Source organism: Microtus pennsylvanicus, chromosome 6, assembly GCF_037038515.1.
Source record: "Microtus pennsylvanicus isolate mMicPen1 chromosome 6, mMicPen1.hap1, whole genome shotgun sequence".
Lineage (NCBI taxonomy): Eukaryota > Metazoa > Chordata > Mammalia > Rodentia > Cricetidae > Microtus > Microtus pennsylvanicus.
The window spans coordinates 27,841,455-27,861,746 of record NC_134584.1 but is presented as its reverse complement, the minus strand read 5'-3'; the positions used below and the strand labels follow the sequence as shown (position 1 = coordinate 27,861,746).

Here is a 20,292-nt window from a genome sequence, read left to right as displayed (position 1 = left end):
TCTTTTGAAAATGTTACCTAGTGAAAGATCTTAACAATTAGAGATTTCAATAAAAGAAGAAAATATTTTTGAGAAAATTAAAAATTTCCAGAATGAAAGATTTTTAATAAAAATAAAGCTTTTATTAAGCTCTATTAAATTTTTATTAAGGATGTATTAAGATTTTATAAAATGATTTTCTTTTAGTGCCCTACAGATTATCAGGAAAAGATGGGTAGAAATATGGATGATTATGAAGATTTTGATGAAAAGCGTAATACCTACCCAAGTGAAAAAAGTTTGGTAAAATTGCATAAACAGGTAACCTTAATTATAATTGTAGCTATTTTACATACAATTAGAGAATGTGAATTAGATTTATAATTATTGCTAGGTTGAAAGCCTCTGTGCATGTTGACTTGGCAGTTAAACTGCTTGCAACTCAAGTCTGAGAAACTGAACTTAGTCTCCAGTACCTATATGAAAAGCCAGGCATAGTGGTGTGTACCTATTCTTAGTGCTTGGGAGGCAGAGCTAAGCAGAACTAAGCAGGTAGGTTAGCCTAATCTGCAAGAGCCAGGTTCAGTGAGAGACCCTGTGTCAAAAACTAAGGTAGAGAATGATTGGGCAAGACACTTGATATTGGATTCTGCCTCCCTCATGCCCAAAATTATACATGCAAGCACCCCCGACCCCAAATGTGTGTATATGCAAATGAAATATATATCCCAAACTATTGATTTTATTCTTATTATTGTTGAAATGTTTTAACTTTGAATGTCTGGACAAGGGTACTATTGGCAGTTGGATATAAGAGTTATACCTGTTCTATTATGAGAAAGTATTGTGTCATTTCAAAATATTAACATCCTTGGCCACATTTGGAAAGTGCTATTAATACTACCTTATGAAGACAAAGACAAAAACCTCCCATTCTTCAGCAAAAAGTTGACCTACTGTTCAGTTATACTGACAGGCTTGTCCCTCTTCTGTTTTAAGGTCATTTATTCAGTTCAAAGGCACCGTCGAACTCAAGTGCAATGGCAAATTCTTTTGGAACAGGCGTTCTATCTAGAAGATGTAGCAAAAAATGAAACTAGTGCAACTCATCAATTTGTTCACACCTTTCAGTCACCCGAGCCAGAAAATCGATTTATCCAATATTTTTATAATCCTACAGTTGGTATGTAATTTGACATAAATTCCAAAGTTAATAATTTTCTACAAGGAAAATGTATGTTTCATCAATTTAATACTGACTTTTGTTTGTATATTAATTTGCTCCATGGGTTAATATTAGGTATCTGATAATCTTATAATTATTTTACTTCTAATTCTCCTTTTTCTATAAGTCATTGGTTGCTTGAATTGGTTCTTTGTCTAAGGGTGGGATCCTATGACACTTTCCCTCTTCTGAATTAACACGTCTATTGATGTTACCATTGTTCCAGTTTTGTTGCTACAGCCATTTATAGGAGAGACTGTTTCACCATAGACTTCCTGGTATTCTGGGTTTTACAGTCTTTCTGCTTCCTCTCCCATGGTGTTCCTGAGCCATAGATATAGGAGCTGTGGTATATATATATAAAAAAAGATTTATAGATAAATATTTGATTACAAAATAGGTTATAATTACATATAATTTATGGAAGCTGTAGGAAATATCTGTTCTCACTAAGAATGAATCTCAGTATAAATGTGTATCATGGCTTAGACAATTGATAATATAAAACCTTATTAATTAGCTATACTTTGAAAACTGAGCATTCTGAATATTAGCAGAAATTTCTACAAATTCACCAATGGTATTTAAAACATTGTCTCTATAATATTTGGTAGCATTCCTCTCAACACAATGATTATTTTAAAAATGTTTTTGAAATTTCAAATATATTTATGCCTATGATTTTAAATACATATACAAAATACAATTAAAAATAAATTTGTGTACATGACCAAATATGCTTAGAGAGCAAAAATAAATAAATACATACATACTAAAAACTTGAAATGTAGCTTATAATTGAGGAATAACATCACTGAGAGGAAAATTACTGAAGCCATGCAGAACTCTGGAGCAATATTCATAGATAACGGAGATGCGATAGGAAATGTGAACAGTAAACAGAATAGCCTTGCTTGCATTAGGAGGTCAGACAGACAGACAGCTTTAGTGTAAGTGAGAAAATGCAATGGTAAAAATGCTGGCCAGTCTTCTGACTGCTTATACTCTCTTAGGAATGTGTTGCCAGTAAACACAAAGAAGGAATTTTCAAGAAGGCACAGAATAGTCATGTGGGAAATGGTGTGGAAGACAATGGAGACTGACAGCAGACTGTCCTGGTGTGCTATGGGCCTGTTTGAAGTGAGAGTAGTCAGTAAGGATGGGACTTTCTTCTGCAGACTCATGTACACAGACTCAGAATAACCAAGGAGTTGGCTCGAGCTGTGTGGTTTAACCAAACAAGTACAGAGAAGCTGGAAAGGGTAAAGGAATTGGGACTGGAGAGTAGTTATCCTCAAAGACTGGAATCTGAGCTGGAAAAGGAAGGAAGGACTTTAAAAATTTCAATAACAGTATAACGATGGAAGGATAAACGTTCTGTTTGTTCTGATTGTCAGTCAGTATGGTTGGATACAGATGAAGGTACCTCTTGAGGATGAGGATGATGGAAGGAATTGGGCTCTATAGAAAGGTTGCTGTTGTTAGCAATCACTGGTTAAGAAAGACCACTGGAATGAGTAGTCAGGTTAAAGAGGAGTATTAAAAGCTGAGCTCATGAGAGGAGAGGACTGAAGGCAATGAAAAAGAACCATCCGTGCAGATGCTTAAATAGTCAGGAAGACAGTGAGCCTGGACTCTGTATTTTATAACATCGATGTTGATGGACAGAATAGGCTAGTTCTGTACTGGTTGTCCCCAAATCGGAGTTTGCCGTGTCCTCATGATTAGATACAGCTCGTGTGTCATTGACAGGACTACCACAAAGGTAATGTCCTGCTCTCCTCAGTGCATCAGAGCAGGAAGCACATGGGCTATGAGTTTGTACACTGCTGTTGATCGTGTCTCTTCAGTGTGGAGTTGCTACCGTTCCCTGTGCTGGCTGATTGCTGCTAGTTTGAAGACTATAAATATTCTATTACTGATTTAGTTTTCCTAATTGTGGTTTTTTTTTTGTTGTTTGTTTGTTTGTTTTTTCCAGAATGGTACTGGGAATGCCTGTTGCGTCCATGGTTTCACAGGATCCTTGCTGTGGTTTTGTCCATCTTCTCGGTGATTGTTGTGTGGTCAGAGTGCACCTTCTTTAGCACGACTCCTGTCTTATCTCTCTTTGCAGTCTTCATACAGCTGGCAGAAAGAACATACAATTATATTTATATTGAGGTCAGTTTTTTCATATCGGCCATAAATACAACAGTTCATGCAGAAACTTTAACTGTCGTATCTTTTCCTATGTTTCTTCTAGTAAAAATGAAAGTGGTGGAGTTTCCCACTGTGCTATTATTCAGACTTCCAAAACTGATGTTCATCAATTTACCCAGATTGTAAATACTAGGAACTGTAGTTGAAGATCAATTGAAAAAGTATAGGATAGTAATAAAGCATTTTATGAGGTTACTTTGATCCTCTTTTGTCAGTGAAACTACATAGCTTACTGTATTCCTGTAGAGCTGTCAAGAGAATAGGTAAAACAGTTTCCTTCAGGGATCAGAGTCAAATTTTGGATTTAGGAGGTTGAACTGGTTGAAATGTAGATTTATTTTCAAAATTTCATCTTTGCTATTAAAAAAGACACTATTGTTGTATTTATATTTATATTTTAGGACATCAGTAAATATAGCTGGGGCAAATGATAATTTTTGTGGCAGTAAGTAAAATAATAAAGTCTTAAATCAGTCTTAACTATTTTTTCCAGATTGCTTGCTTCCTTTCCATCTTCTTCCTAAGTATCTGTGTTTACTCTACGGTGTTCAGGATTCGAGTATTTAATTACTACTACTTGGCTTCACATCATCAGACTGATGCTTACAGCCTTCTTTTCAGTGGCATGTAAGTAGAATTGAGCTTAGAATAAAGAAATGTTTTCATTTTAATTGCTAATGATAGATCTTTTATTTCTTGTTCATGAATGTTGCATGAACATACATTTCTGTGAACTAATTGGTTTTTTTCTTTTTTTTGACTATGAAATGGGTATTTGTGATCACTAACTAAATCCTGTTTGAAGTTTATGGCTAAATTATGAGCGCTATGTTAGGAAAAAAGACATAGCCTGAATTTATCAATTTGAAACTTAGTATATGAACAATTGAAAGTTTAGAGGCTATGTTAGATGTAAACAATGTTCTGAAAGTCAGTGGCCTAAAACTGAATTGAATTTCTAAGGACACTAAGAGAAACATTTCTTTCCTAGAGAAATTTAGAGGTCTGGCTTTAGCTGCAGGCAATCTATCTAGCCTATTATTAGTCAGATATATAGGATATTTTTAAGACTCAAAGTAATGTCATTGTCAAAATTTTCTTTTTTTAAAAGATGTATTTATTCTATGTACAGCATTCTGCCTGCATGTGTGCCTGCAGGCCAGAAGAGGGCAGCACATCTCATTACAGGTGGTTGTGAGCCATCATGTGGTTGTCAGGAATTGAACTCAGGACCTTTAGAAGAGCAAGCAGTACTCTTCACCACTGATCCATCTCTCCAGCTCCCCTAATGTCAAAATTTTGTCTTACAAAAAAAAATGAAAGCCACTGGGTTAGTATCTGTGGCTGTTAAAAAATACACGATACAAACAACTTAGGGGAAGAAATATTTATTATATCTAATTGTTTCAGAGACTTTAGTCTACTGTCACTTGTTATTGATTGTTTTGGACCTGAAGTGAGGCTACAAATGGCAAAGAGAGTGTATTGGAGCAGTGCTATCCAGCTCATGGGACTTAGGAAGCAAAGACAGACTAATAGGACCCCAAACATGATGTCTTTCCATTCATAACACCAGAAAACCTGCTTCTTCTAGGTAGGCCCTACCTCCTCATGCTACACCACCCCATAAAATAGAGCCACACAGTGAAGATACACCCTTCAACAAATGAGCCTATGGCATTCGTTTCATATTCAAGCTATGGCATGAAATTTTAGAAAGTTACAGATACGCTGTGTCACCTTCCTCAAGCTTTTCATCATGATGACATTGTAGTTGCTGTACAATACCAAACTAGGAAATTTACATTGCATATTACTGTTAGCAGCACTGTAGACTTTAATTAGTTCTTACATTTCATCCTTCATTTGTGATCACCACTTACACAGATCTTTCTCTCACTACAGAAGAACTCTTGTCAATATTACCTCCTTATATTTGAACCTTTCCATTCTCCCAGCCCCAAGTTCTAGCAATGTAAGATACTCATTTTATACTTGATTTTAGCCAGAATGATGAAAGAAGGCACTCTGAGGCTGCAGTTAAGTATATAGGCATTTGTGTTCTTAAAGGAAATGTGATTAATAGGATTTCAGAATGTGTCCCCAGTAAGGACAGTTTACATAGATAATTAAACTATATATAATATGCAAATAGATAAAAATTATAGTTAGAATGATCTGAAATGTTTTTAATATTTTCACTATAATGTAAAATGTGTTTTGTTTTATTTTAAATATATATTTTGGTGCTTTAAAATATTTATTGTAGGTTATTTTGCCGTTTGACTCCCCCTTTATGTCTTAACTTCTTGGGATTGACACACATGGATTCATCCATCTCTCATCAGAATACCCAGCCAACTGCATATACATCTGTAAGTATGACTCTTTAGGTTCATTATCTGTATCAGGTGTTGTTATGAATCATCTTCTATTGTCAGTAGACAGGCTCAGTAGCATTATGAAACTCCTTTTATCACTAAAGCCTTTGCCTAAAGGTTATGATTGTGATTACTAATGATGGGGTTAAAGTGACTTTCATTTTAGAATTATAAAAATTTTTTCCTTCATACAGATTACTTAGATGCACTGCATTAAAACCTGTCTCATAGTAGCATTAGCATTTATATGCATGTTCTTAATGCCCATGGTTTTGTAGTAGTTAAAATACTAGACTTCTTTAAAAGAAAGCCTTAACAGGAAAAAGTTTTAAAAATGCATACTTTGTTTCTAAATTTTGAGGTCTAGTTTGTTGATATATTTTCCTGTGAGTAAATTTTCTAATGATGAAAAGGGATGAAAATATGGAACTATGCTGACTTAACTCTTCTCTTGCTCTTCAGATCATGGGTTCCATGAAAGTTTTATCCTTTATTGCAGATGGATTCTATATATATTATCCTATGTTGGTGGTAATTCTCTGCATTGCTACGTATTTTAGGTAGGAAACTTAACATTTCTTTTTCTCATGCTCTTAGTTGGATATGGATATCCCTTCCCCTAAAACACCATTGAATATTTACTGGCTTGGTTTTAGTTATTTGTGTTTGGAAAGGTTATGCGAACTAGGATAGTTTGAAGGCCTCTTTTGAGTGTTTGAATCATTCTGTTACAGTTATATAGACTACAGAGTGATAAGATTAATTGCAGGGTGTTAATTCTAAAGTCCTGGACTGTGATACTGACAACCAGCATGGTATATAATACCCCTTCACATCTAGCTTCTTTATAGTAACACAGTTTAGTCTTTGGGCTTTTTCCATATAATTGTTGCTGGGTTTCTAAATCCTGCAGATGATAGCCAACACAAAGGGTCAGGTGAGGAGTACTTATAATCAGGTCATATGTATAAAGTTGAAAGAGAAATACTTCTCTATGCCTAGAAGGTGCATGGGCTACTCTTCTTGTGGGCTCAGAGAAAATTATAGAATCTTGGTAAAGGTAAGATTCAAAAAGGTTAAAGTTATTACAGTAATTAATTCATATGAGCCACAGTTACCCATACAAGACTCATACAAGATCAAGCCAGTAATAGTTCCTACAGAGATGGGAATCAATCTCCAGGCCCCGCCCTTCCTGAGGATCCTTTGGCAGTTGATAAGTGCTCTGGCAGGGAGATATTCTTCTTTGAGGCTGAGGTAGGTTTCCCATGCTCCAGTGGCTAGCCCTACATCCATGCATATATGGGAAGCACTCATTGGGCTTAGTGGATTATTGTTTTAGAAAAAGATATAAAGTTAGGTGGGGAGGTATTAGGAAGAATGGAGACAGTTAAGAGGGGTAAAGTCGGGATTATAAATAATCATATTCATTGTGTACATATACAAAATTCTCAATAAAAAAGAGTTAATGGAAAGGTATTCTTGCCTTAGCACCTTTTCTCTCTACTTTCTCATATGTTATTCCTCACCTTTATATTTCTGCCCCTGCTTACTGCTTCAATGTCCCAAGATATGTCCAAATTTATAAAAACACTTCATTAGTATAGATATGGATTAATTTTCTTTCTAATGAAAGTGTTATTAACGTACTTAAATCCTATGTTGCTAGTGCATAAATATTATAAATAGCATATTAACATACTAATAGTAGGTTAATAAGCAATCATGTTTAAATTCTCTACCAAGTTAAAAAATTTTACTTTTTGATAAACAAAATAACTAAAAGATTATAATTGAAAATATGACTTAGCTGAGCATTGTGGCATATGTCTACAATTCTAAGGTTTTGTAGGCTAAGACAGGAGGATCTCAAGTTCAAAATCAGCATGGACTACAGCAAGATCCTGTTTTGCCTTTAGGGTAGAAATAAACAATAGCAGATTTTATATGTTTAATGCTATTTTGATTATATGTTTACTTATTTAAAAGTTTTATAAAAGTATTAATAGAACTTCATGCGTTTAAGTACTTCTTTTCCTGTTAATTGTCATATTGGGAATGTTAGCATTTTGAGATGAAATGGCTTTGTGACCCAAAATAATATAAATAAGGATAATGCTTTGTCAAATACAAAATCCTAATATAAGAAATCAGAATGAAGATTGTTGAAAAATAATCATTATGGGGCTGGAAATGTAGCTCAGTGATGTGTTGCCTAGAATGCCCAGCACCCTGGGTTTATTCCCCAGTAGCGTTCACACACACACACACGAAAAGGTTTCTCTCTAAATTAGGAATGGTGGTGTGAGTTGTAAGCGAGCAGCAGGAAGATCCTGCCTTTTGAGAGCAGCCTGAACTGCGTGGTGAACTTAACATGATAATGTGAGTTTGTCTCAAAGAAAACAGGAACTTTACTCAAAGCCATGCATGCATTCTTCTTACGTGTGTTCTGAGTTAGCCAGATACTTACACATTTCTTAGTATAAATCAGCGATTTTCACTTTATCAGCTGTTTTGCTTTCTTCACACACGCATTTCTCCAGTCCCTCAGATGTGTTTTTATACATATAAAAATAAATATCTGTCGGGCGGTGGTGGCGCATGCCTTTAATCCCAGCACTCGGGAGGCAGAGGCAGGCGGATCTCTGTGAGTTCGAGATCAGCCTGGTCTCCAAGAGCTAGTTCCAGGACAGGCTCCAAAGCCACAGAGAAACCCTGTCTCGAAAAACCAATAAATAAATAAATAGAGAAATAAATAAATAAATAAATATTTATTAGGGTTATGTAAGGATTAAATATGAGTGAATTGTCTGATCCACAGTAGGATTTTAGCAGTATTAATTTTGCCTGTCCATCTCTTGCTTCCTCCCTTGTGTACCATGCTTTTAAAGTGTTCTTATCCTGTATGATAAAATGACAAATAACATTTCAAGTAATTAGCCTCTAGATAAGATAGAATGATCATTTACAATATATAATAGAAACTTTAATTCTTGAGGGAAAACAAAGCATAACATTAAAGTTTGCATAACTGAGGTTTTTCTAAGCCAAGCCAGAGTGTCTTAAGCTTGTAATCACAGCACTTGAGAGACTGAGCTTGAGGCCTGCCTATTCCAAATAGTGAGTTCTAGGACATCCAGAACTTCAGAGTGGAACCATGTCTCAGAAACCAAAAGATTTTCTAAACAAGAAATCTTTGTATGTAGAGATACTGATTTTTATCTGTACTTTTTGGTATTATAACTTCTCTTTGAATATTTTAAAAAGAACAAGTTGATTTTATTATATTCATTACTTAGCATTCTGGTATAATTATTTTCTAAAGATGTGCTGATAATTTGGTTAGTTTACTTCTATATAAATATAAAAAGTCTACTGAGTAAAATATACAACATAAAATTTGTATTGTTTTGTTTTTAGATAAAGTTTTACTATAGTCTCAGCTGGCTTTAAATTCATGACAGTCATTCTGCCTCAGTCCACCAAATATTGCTATTATAGACATGAAACTTCACACAAGGGTAGACATAAGCATTTTTTTAAAAAAAGAGAAAGAAGGACCGTGTAAAGAATAACTAACTGCATTATTATGCAGTTTTTCCTGATAACTAATAATCATGATTTCTATGTGGGTGACAATGATAAAGAACAATTTATCAAAATATTTATGAGGTGAAATAATACTGTTTTGAAATCTGCTTCCATTAGTTTGGGAACCCGTTGTTTGAATCTGCTTGGTTTCCAGCAGTTCATGGGAGATAATGATATGACATCAGATCTAGTTGATGAAGGAAAAGAATTAATCAGACGAGGTAAGATTTGTCATTTTTTTAAAAAAAATAAAGGGGCAGATTTTAAGTGCTAAGATTCAAATGCAGAATTAATGTTTGTAAAATTTGAGTGTAATTTTTATCTACTTTAAGAAACACAGCATACTTTTTTCCTAATACTTGGTGACCTCATCCAGCCTTAATATGAGGGGATGTACCTAGTCTTGTAATAACTTAATATGCCATGTTTGGTTGATATCCCTTGTAGGTCTGCCCTTGTCTGAAGAGAAAGGAAGAGGAGTAGATCTGTGGGAGTGGGAGGTTGGGGGAGGGGTGGCGTGGAGAGGAGAGAGGTGAAACTGCAGTTAGGATGTAATATATAAGAGAAGAATAAAAAATACATACATAAACCTTTTTTAATTAAAAAGGAAATATAGTGGCTTAACCTAAAATATATATACATGTTTTTTCCCAGAAAGATATTTGAAAATATAATGTAAGATTTATTGTGAAGGAATTCTGCAGTGTAAATTATTAGTTTATCTGCAACTAGATAATAACCACTTATGATCTTGGAGTTAAAAATATCTGGTTTAGTTTAGTTCGCAGGGAGGAAAGACAGTTTATTTTAATTCCCAGTTTTAGTGATTTCAATCTGTGGTCACTTGCCCTTCAACCAGTGTAATATATCATGGAAGAGAGTGAGCCAGTTTACGACAGAGATGCAATGAGAGACAAAGGAAGGAGCTGTGGTCCCAGTAGTCTCTTCAGTCTCTGCCAGTGACTTAACTTCCTTCCATTAGATCCTCTCTTTGAAGGCTCTGTCATCTACCAACAGAAGCACAACCTGGTGATCAAGACTTTAGGGAATATCCAAGATCCAAACCATAGTAGAGTTGTTGTGTCTTTGTCCTGAAACATATTCGCCAAGTTCTATATAACTATGAGGCTCATTAATTTAGTTATTAGTTTGCTGCTATGTGGGAAATTATTCAAACTGGTTTTTTTCCCTCTTAGAATATAATGATCATTGGTATGCGAATGTTGAGTACTATTAAAATACCTAGAGCTTTTCTAAAACCCACTCACAAAGTGGAATGTATTAAGTTTTCTTTTATTCAAGTGATGGTAGGATAGGTGGAAAACCTTAATTTGGGGACATTGTTTAGTAGTCTCCAGAATCTCGCTTTCACATGCATTCCTAGGAAGGTAGTGTCTATTTGATGTGATATTTGTATTTGGCATAGCACTCCCTTCCTAGTACTGATAAGACTGGTAAGTTGGGAGACACTGAGAGAACAACTGATAAAATCACCACTGTAGACTATCCTAAGGGGCATAGAGCCCCAACACTATATGTATAACCTGAAGACCTTATATGAGAACAGAATTATACAGAAAGTATAAAGTTAGCGTAGAAGAAAAAGTTCAATATGAGAATAGAAGCTACAGAAAAACAAATTTCAGATCATCCTGAGGAGGGAGAGCTAACGGTAGACAGGCTACAAAGCCATCTCTAGCAAAACCAGGAAACATCATCTCTGTCATGAGGGAACTCTCAGGCCCTCTTTAACAGTAAGTAACCTGTTGCTTTTACTTTGTAGTAAGTTGTGGGGATCATAGTCTGTTCTCCTTGCTTCGGTTACTCTGTATCTAAGTAAACAGTATTCAAATTTGAGGCCATTTTTCTTATCTTTAGAAAAAAGAAAAAGACAAAGGCAAGAGGAAGGTGAAAATCGAAGAAGAGTAAGTACAATATTTTATTAAATTGCTCTTAACTGAAATGTCTAGGAAACACCATAAGAATCTTTCTCGCAGTAAATGATTAAAGATGAGAAACAATAAGCAAATGGCAAAAGATTCTTTTCCCTTTACTGTGTATGAGTGTTTTGCCTGAGTGCATGTCTTTGTACCATATGCATACCTGGTGCCCAGAGTGCATAAAAGGGCATTTCTCACCTAGAACTGGAATTACAGATGGCTAAGAAGTGAATCCTAGTCACTTGGAAGAGCAATGAGTACTCTTAACTAGTAAGCCATCTCACCATCCCTGGATGTATTTTTAAAGAAGGAAAATTTTAATACTTTTATATACACACATTATCCTGTCAGATTTGTTCTTTTAAAAAGTTATTAGTAGTAACTTAATTTGAGTCTAACATCCATCACTTTGTTGCATACAATCACTGTTTATTCAATTAATGAATTCATGAAGCCTTGATAATAAAGAAGATTGGGTTGCTTTACAATTAATATGCTTTTTAAAATGTGGCATTTATATTTTCCTCTTTAGTTCTTTGTAAGTCCTCCATTTGCTGAAGCAAATCTTTTTGAGAGGGTGTAAAAATGAAGAAAATCTATTCACAATTTCTACAGTATTTTGACACTAATGTATTACCCTGGAAAGTAGCTAAGAGAAGATGTCATAATTGTCTTTGTATATTCTAGTATATGCCATGTCAAAAGCGATTGTATATTGGGCATAGTAGTACATGCCTTTATCCCAGCACAGAGGCAGACAGAGGCAGCTCTCTGAGTGCTCAGTCAGCCTGGACTACATAGCACTAGGGCATAATGAGAACCTGTCTCAAAATAAATAAATACTTTAAAAAGATAGATTTGTTATTTATTTCATAATTAGAACCAAATAGTAGACATTATTGGAAATAGAGTTCACCTTCTACTAGGACAGTGGTTCTCAACCTGTGGGTCACGACCCCTGGAGATTAACAATTCTTTCATGGGTGTCACCTATCAGATATTTACATTACAATTTATAACAGTAGCAAACACAATTATAAAGTAGCAATGGAAATCATTTTATGGTTAGGGTCAACACAACATGAGCAACTGTATAAAGGGTCCCAGCATTAGGAAGGCTGAGAACCCCTATGTTGGGATTTCTAACTTTCAGTTTACCAATTTGTAATAGACTGACTACATATACATAAAATATAATGTATCCAAAGGGCCAAAATTGTCTGCCATGAATGTATCCCTGCTTGTACAAAACAGTGGATAGGTGGCTTTCAAATGACCATTCCAATTAAATAAGTATAATGTATAGAATTTCATTTAATGAGATCATGCTATCTTTCATGATAACTCCTGTCTATATGAGTCAGTTTTATTATACTTGTATACAGCCTTAATTTGTTATCAAAAATGACTTACCAGATCTCTAGTATTTGTAGCTTGCTCAAGTAAAAGTATATTACAGCATAACTTTTACATGATCAAGGTAAGCTTGCTATTGTTGTAATATTTTTGATGTTTTAGATTAATGTGCTAATATAATCGTAAATGTTTTGTTTAAAAGTTATAAAAATTGATTCTAAAGATATCATTAAAATTATGTTGATTTCTGATGAAAAATTGTAATACTCTGCATCTATAATGTTGACAGTGTAACTATCTATTTGATGGGTTTCTTCTGTAGGAATGGAAAGAACGTTATGGACACAACAGAGAAGATTCCACTAGGAACAGAAATGTTCATCCTGACCCCAAAGAATCAAATTTCTCAGATACTGCTACCAATTGGTGTAAGTAGCTTATTTTATAGTGTGCTTAGGGATTATTTTCCTAATGTTTGTGTTATATAGAAACTGAAACTTTACCCATCTCTGCATTCACAAATATGTCTTAGTGTGTTTAAGAAAGGGGAAATGGACATCAAATAAGTAGTTTTAAGTATATGAATCTAAATAACCAAATTATTTCCAAGGCATGTTCTAGGGAGGTACTTATTTCTACTATTTATCTTATTGTTTTTCTTTGCCTTTCTTCTGATTGATGTAAGTTATTCATTTATTTTTTTAGGTATTGGCTGACTCATATTCAAATGCTTTCCCATATATACAGTGAGAGAAAAGTTTTTTGGTTTTTTTTTTTTGAGGGGGGGGGTGTTTCTAGAATGTTCATAATTTAGGGAAGGACTAAAGTTAGGTTTAAGTTCTCTACTATGGTGTGTGTCGAGAAACACAAGGAAGAAACAAGTCCTCTGCCCTTGGGAAGATGCCAGGAACTCTGTTTTTGCACAGGACTTCACACTATGTCAGAGACAAAGTTTTGTCTTTGGTGAAGATGAAATATTGCTGAAGGAGCAACATTGTCAAGAATTGAGATGTGTTTGAGAATGAGCTGAAGCAGGAAATCTGAGCATCCTTTCCCACCCAGCTGTTCAATTAATTACACAGCAAGAATATGCTGTTAGAGGAAGACTAGAAGCACAGATAGCCTTCTAATGGTCTGAGAGTGGATAACAAGTATTTGTACTTGAGTGCCATCTAAATTCAAAAAAAATCTGAAATGTGTAGACTTAAGAGAACTAAGGAAGAGTCTAAATTCACAATAAATACACATTAGATAATTCCATCCCTCAACAACAATGACCCAATTAAAAGAGATGTGCCCCATTCTGAGCATAACTGTTACTTAACTTCTATATTCTTTTAAATGAAATGTCTGGCCTTTAACAAAAAGTTCTGAGTTATAGAAGAAAGTAAAATATGAACCATCTTCAAAATATGAAAAAGCAAACATACTAGGTCTAAAAAAGTAACTAAAGTTTTAGAATTATCAGCCAGTTCATTGATGAAAATAACAAATTAGTATGTTAAAAGATATAGTGAATAGTTTGGTTAATGTGCATAAAGAGATGAAGGGATTTTTACCAGACAGCTGGAAACTATATAAAAGAGCTAATAGGAACTACTAGAGATATTTTGATAGCAGACTCCAATGATGTTGCAGACGTATCATGAGAGTTGTTACCAATGACTATACACCTGATGCTAAAGGAAATACCTGGGGGGAGTAAAAAAGGATTCTGTCTTAGGGATGGATTTTTATACTAATTATTTCTGTAATAAAAAGTTGAGCTCAGTATTTAGAAATGAATGATAGTCACCAGGAAGAAGGGGGTTTTCATTAGCAAAAGAGTAAGACAGTAGTGTAAGAGAATGTTTGGGATGTTGTATTTTTCTCATGACTGGAGTTTAAGCATGAGAAGGTTCATAAGAGGCTTTCCAGACAGTTTAGAAACAGATACCGTCAGCTCCAAAGTCTGGATTTCATATTGTAGGTAAGATTTTCAACTTGGAAAGAAGGATGACCATTTTTTAATTTTTATTTTTTATTATTTTAATTATTCATGCAATATATTTTGATCACATTCTTACCACTTTCTATTTCCTCAAAGATCTTTAAGAATTGAAGTGATTATGTCTCAAATTTCAAGCCAAAATAAATGAAGTTTCAATTTGAAACCAAATAAAGTATGATTTAATGATGAATAACTTCATGGTGGTAATGTTGGTTGAGGCCGCTTGTTGGTTCCTGGCCACCCAGCCCTGAAATAATCACACAGAAACTGTATTTATTAAATCACTGCTTGGCCAATTAGCTCTACTTTAAGAACTATTGGCTAACTCTTTCATATTAATTTAACCCATTTTTATTAATCTGTGTATCGCCACGAGACTGTGGGTTACTGTGTAAAGTTCTCAGAGTCTGTCTCTGGCGGAGACTCCATGGCTTCTCTCTGACTCTGCCTCCTTTCTCCCAGCATTCAGCTTAGTTTTTTCCACCTAGCACTGTTCCCTTATAGCTCTACTATAGGCCCAAAGCAGTTCCATTATTAACCAATGGTAATCACAGCATACAGAGGGAAATCCCTTATCAGTGGTGATACCATAATTAAATGTGAATTCTAATTTTTAGATTCTAAATCTTCACACTTCCTACTATGAACTTATAAAATACAAATGAAATGCCACTACACTAGCTAGATTGCTTAAGAAACTGTCTTCACTATTTTGTATTATACTGTTTATACTGTTATATTTGAATCTGATTTTCTAAGAACCAAGCAACCAAAGTTTCTTGTCTTTATAACCAGCTTTTAGATGCAGCCTTGATTTTTTTCTATGATCCATAAGTAAAAGATAATAGAGAAGTAGCCATTGTTTTCTTCTTTTGAATAGCATCCAAGTACACCAGGGCTAATAACAGGACTGAAAGAGACCGAATAGAACTTCTCCAGGATGCAGAACCTTTGGATTTTAATGCAGAGACATTCACTGATGATTCTCTGGAACCTGAGTCAGGAAGGTAAGTTCTGGTTGTGTCACTTGACTCTAGTGTGCCTCTGAAATTTTAATGATGCATTGAGATTGAAAGGGCTGGAGAGACCGCTCAGCCGTTAAGAGCACTGCCTGCTCTTCAAAAGGTACTGAGTTCAATTCCCAGCATCAGCATGGTGGCTCACAACTATCTATAATGAGATCTGACGCTCTCTTGAGGGAGAGACCTGGTCAGTTGTTCTCAACTTAAACTATGAAACTCAAAATGGACAAGTTCAACAGAACCGCCATACATGGGCTGCCCATGCATGCTTAAGCATTGCCAGGCATAAATTTCAGTTTCATTGAAATTGAAAATAAAGATGATTAAGCATGAGGAAAATATTGGGCTTGGTGGGAGTATTCTTGCGTGGTATGCACAAGGCCCCAATTAGATGTATAGCAAAGAAAAAGAAATTCCCTTTTCACTGTTAATTCAAAAATTTGAAATAGCATTTAATCCCCTTTTTTGTTTTGTTTTGTTTTGCTTTCTGAGAACAAGTCTCATCCAGCCCAGGTTGCCTTCTAGCTTGCTGTGTGGCCAACGATGATTTTGATCTGATCCTCTTGTTTTCAACTCCTACTACAGGAATTCACCACCGCACTCAGTTTGTCTATTACTGGGGAGTTAATCCCAAAGAGTTGTGTATGCTAGGCCAGCATCTACCAACTAAGCTGTGTACTTAGTTAGCACTTGATACCTGTTTGGTATCAAGTTTATATTTTTAAATATCTAGTTCATATTTTTAAAAATTATGACATTCTGCCAAGTGTGATGACATCTCCTGTAATCTTAGCATTTGAACAACTAAGACATGAGGAGCAAAATGAGTTTCAGGCCACATTAGAACACATAGTAAATTTCATGCCACAATCAGAAATACAGTGAGCTCTGCTGAAGAAAAACAAAGACCAAACAAAAAAATTATATCATTCTATAGTACTTACTGAAATAGATATCTTTATGTAATAGCAGTGACATTAGAAATAAGAAAGAATTGAGACAAAGAACAAAGAACCGTGATTTTATTTATATCTCTATTTAACAGTCCCATTTATGGAATTCATTATCTTTAGCCATGTCTGTATAGCTAATGTGTTTTGATGTCAGACCTAATATAAACATTTTAACAAAATTGTCTTTTACTGCAAAAATTCTTACTGGATTAATGTTCTCAAAGGCTCAATTTTCCTGGAGTCACAGTTTATAAGTAAGAAATCAGGTATTTTAACTCCAGGACTTTGACTACAAAGCCTTTGTATTCAGTTGTTTTGCTATGAAAAATAGTAAAACAAAAAGCATAAAAATAGAACTGCTATATGACCCAACTCTGCCATTGCCTATATGCGCGGAAGGCTTAAATGGGCATACCAAACACAATTCACATCTATATCCATTGTTAATTATTAGTAGTAGCTAAGACATGGGGCCAGCCTAAATGTCCACCAACATGAAAAGTTAAAGAAAGGTGATTCCATATATACAACGAGATTTTATTCAGCCATAAGGAAAAGTGTAAACATGACTTTGCAAGAAAATATTTGTAACTAAAAATCACATTAAATGAAATAAGCCAGATATAAAAGGAAATAAAAGTAAGAAGGGGACTGTGAGAGAAAAGGAAATGATCTTAAGTGGTTTGGCCACATGTGAAAGCTGAAGGGAAGACTGCTTGTAGAGAGGAAGGGGACCAGGAAGCAGGGAACAACAGGGTCGGGAATAACCGAGGAAGGGAATGAGTATGAGTAAAACATGGTTGTGTGTGTCTGTGTGTGCACGTGCCATAAGGAAACCCATTACTTTGTGTGATAACTTCAAAAATAAAAACATAAAAATATCTCACATGCTAAAAGTGCTTAGTATACTAGTGCCTATAAATAGTGAAAGCCTTGAAATACTCTATATTTAACAATTAATGTGTTTATTTATGCAGTCTCCTAAATGTGTCTTACTTCCCTCACTTTGTTTATGTCCTTCACTCTATGATATATATTCTATATATATAAAATCAGGCTTAAAAGCAGTTGCTAGCTGATTTACATTTACGTCCTTTTGGATTATAATTTTGGGAGATAGGATCTACTTTTAGTGATTGAATGAATTTTACAGTTACTATAAATTTTATGATCACATTTAGTGTTTTCTCACATTTCTTTTCTCTTATTTTTTGATATTTTATATTATTTTTGTATGTTTACCTTTAGGTATCAACCTGGTGGACGATATCTCTCCATGTCTTCCAGCATAATATTTGAAGATATCTAAAGTTTGAAGAAATTCATGGCTCAAGTAACCAAGGTCATCGCATCGGCTCAGCCTTTATGAACATGATTGTGCCCTACAATTCCTCTATACTGTCTGTGAATAGTAAGGATAACAAAAATGGCACTGAAAACAGATCACATCTTAAGAATACTAGGGTATTTGTTGACTAGAGTGTCATCTTTTCTGATAGGATTTATTGCTTACCATCTGAAGTGTCTGCCTCAGAAGTGAGTTAAGTGGAAGGGTTTAATTCATGATAAACAGAACACAGCTGGTTTCAAGTTGATTTTTTTCCAGGAGAGTTCTTTCAAAGTCCAAGGAAGCCAGAATTTTATAAATGTAATTTAAATTTGTTCAACCTACATTTCCCAAAGAAGTGAAAGTGAACTGAGACCTCAGCTAATTACTGTATTTACAAAACCCATGTCTTAAGATAAGGCTTTCTTATTACACACAACTGAATGTAAACAGCTCTTCCGATCTGTATACAAATTAGTGGAATTTTGCATGTAAAATTAGTATTATTCTTCAGTTGATGGTGTTAGTGTCTTTAGCACGTGTATTCTAACTGGGTGATGTGGTATTCTTTTCATTCTTTGTGGTAACTGGATCTTTTTATGGTTTTGATATTATTGCTTTGTAAAAGATTTTTATTTCAGAGAAAAATATTCACCTTTAGCATTTAGCATAATGACGTGACACTGACCATTCCAGCCAAAAAAAATCATAAATATTAATGGTAAATTATTTATTTCCAAAGAGATTCCCAAATGATACCTGTTAATACTTTTTAAAAAGAAAATGTTTGGCTATTCTGACTATTCAGAGGTAAAAAGGAAAATAATCCATTTGTAATTATTGCTAACACTAAAATTATAGCTTAGGAAAATCAGAAAAATGTATTAGAATAGAAATATGTCATAATAATTTCTTTGCTAAACATGGTTATTATTTTAAATTGGTTGTTTCAACCTTTGCATTTAAGCCAAAGTTGGGTATTATGTTTTAAAGAGCCAGTGTTTTATTGTAACGTGAACATAGTTGAGTGCATCATGTTTGTAGGTATTGTTTTATGGTCCTGAAATATTTGTCTCTTACAGAATCCATTCTATGTGAATAACCAGACTTGAACTTTTCCAGACAGTCTTGCACCTATTTTCCTTGCAGTTATTCCTAGTGTTCAAGTGTTATATTGCCATGTGTTCAGAATGTAGTTCTATGTAGGTACTGAAAGGAAGGACGTATCATCCTCATTATTTTTCTTTTGTAATGGTTGCATTTTTGATAACCTTTCAAATAGATCCCCCTTTAAACAATTATCAGTAGATAGATTTACTCTGAATTGAAGGTTGCATAGCCTGCTTAATTCAAGGACACATAATGCATATAACCTTTTACTGTGAAATGAGGCCAGAGGGCAGTTGACCAGATAATGTAATGCTATTTATAATTTATGATTGGTTCCTGGAATACCCTGGGCAGATCATGGAACCTTTCAGTGCCTCAGTTTCTTCATTTTCAGAATGAAGGACATTTGCTACTTACCTACTGATCTACCTCACGAAACTGTTGTGAGGGGGTTAGGTTGATGATTGTGTGCTGGGGTTTCTCCTGGTCTATTTTGTTTGTTTGTACTTTTCTTTGAGTAGTCTTTTGGGGGTGAAAGGGACGATTATCACAGTAAGTAGGGGGTCTTTGAGAAGCTTTGAAGTCCCCAAAGCAAAATGAACTAATTTGTCTAAAGATGCTGAAATAGTTTCATCATTTGTTCTGTGGATTTACTTTAAAATAATTTTCTTTAAATACATTTTTTTGTTAATTTTTTTCTTAATACTCAGATGCTGTTGTTGGAATAGAAGGATAAAAAGAGAAGAAATGTCCAACTTTACAACTGACTTTGCTAATGCACTAAACAAATTGATAGGAATGTGTTGAAGGTGTTTTCCTTTAAAGTTACAGTAATAGAAACATATGTGTATAGATACATATGCAGATATGTATATGTATACATATGCTTCACAAATACTGGGTTTCGTTATGGCTTTTGAGTTATTTCCACAGTGAATTTTTATTGTTTCTGTGATCCAGAGTGTGTTCACATTTTTTTTTATTTAGTTTATTTTTTTTTTAGTTGTTGAAAAAAATTTCTGCCTCCTCCGCGTTTCCCATTTCCCTCCCCCTCCTCCCACACATCGCCCCTCCTCCTCCCCCCTACTCCTCTCCCCCTCCCCCCACTCCATTCCCCCTCCCTCTCGAGAATGAAGAGTAGTCCAGATTCCCTGCCCTGTGAGAAGTCCAAGGTCCTCCCACTTCTATCCAGGTCCAGGAAGGTGAGCATGCAAACAGG

General features: G+C 34.7%; 1 protein-coding gene across 2 annotated transcripts in view; it reads left to right on the top strand.

The window, feature by feature from the left end:
* The window catches only part of Lmbrd2 (LMBR1 domain containing 2), a 43,320-nt gene extending 23,448 nt beyond the window's left edge, over positions 1-19,872 (top strand). For both annotated transcript variants that reach the window (XM_075975909.1, XM_075975908.1), the window contains 11 exons: positions 187-300; positions 979-1,162; positions 3,183-3,364; positions 3,897-4,030; positions 5,673-5,778; positions 6,247-6,344; positions 9,493-9,596; positions 11,254-11,300; positions 12,994-13,099; positions 15,542-15,668; positions 17,885-19,872. In XM_075975909.1, the coding sequence (XP_075832024.1) occupies positions 187-300; positions 979-1,162; positions 3,183-3,364; positions 3,897-4,030; positions 5,673-5,778; positions 6,247-6,344; positions 9,493-9,596; positions 11,254-11,300; positions 12,994-13,099; positions 15,542-15,668; positions 17,885-17,945 (1,263 nt within the window). In that variant the 3' untranslated portion in view covers positions 17,946-19,872. The remainder of the gene's footprint in view (positions 1-186; positions 301-978; positions 1,163-3,182; positions 3,365-3,896; positions 4,031-5,672; positions 5,779-6,246; positions 6,345-9,492; positions 9,597-11,253; positions 11,301-12,993; positions 13,100-15,541; positions 15,669-17,884) is intronic.
* Positions 19,873-20,292: the final 420 nt, after the last annotated feature.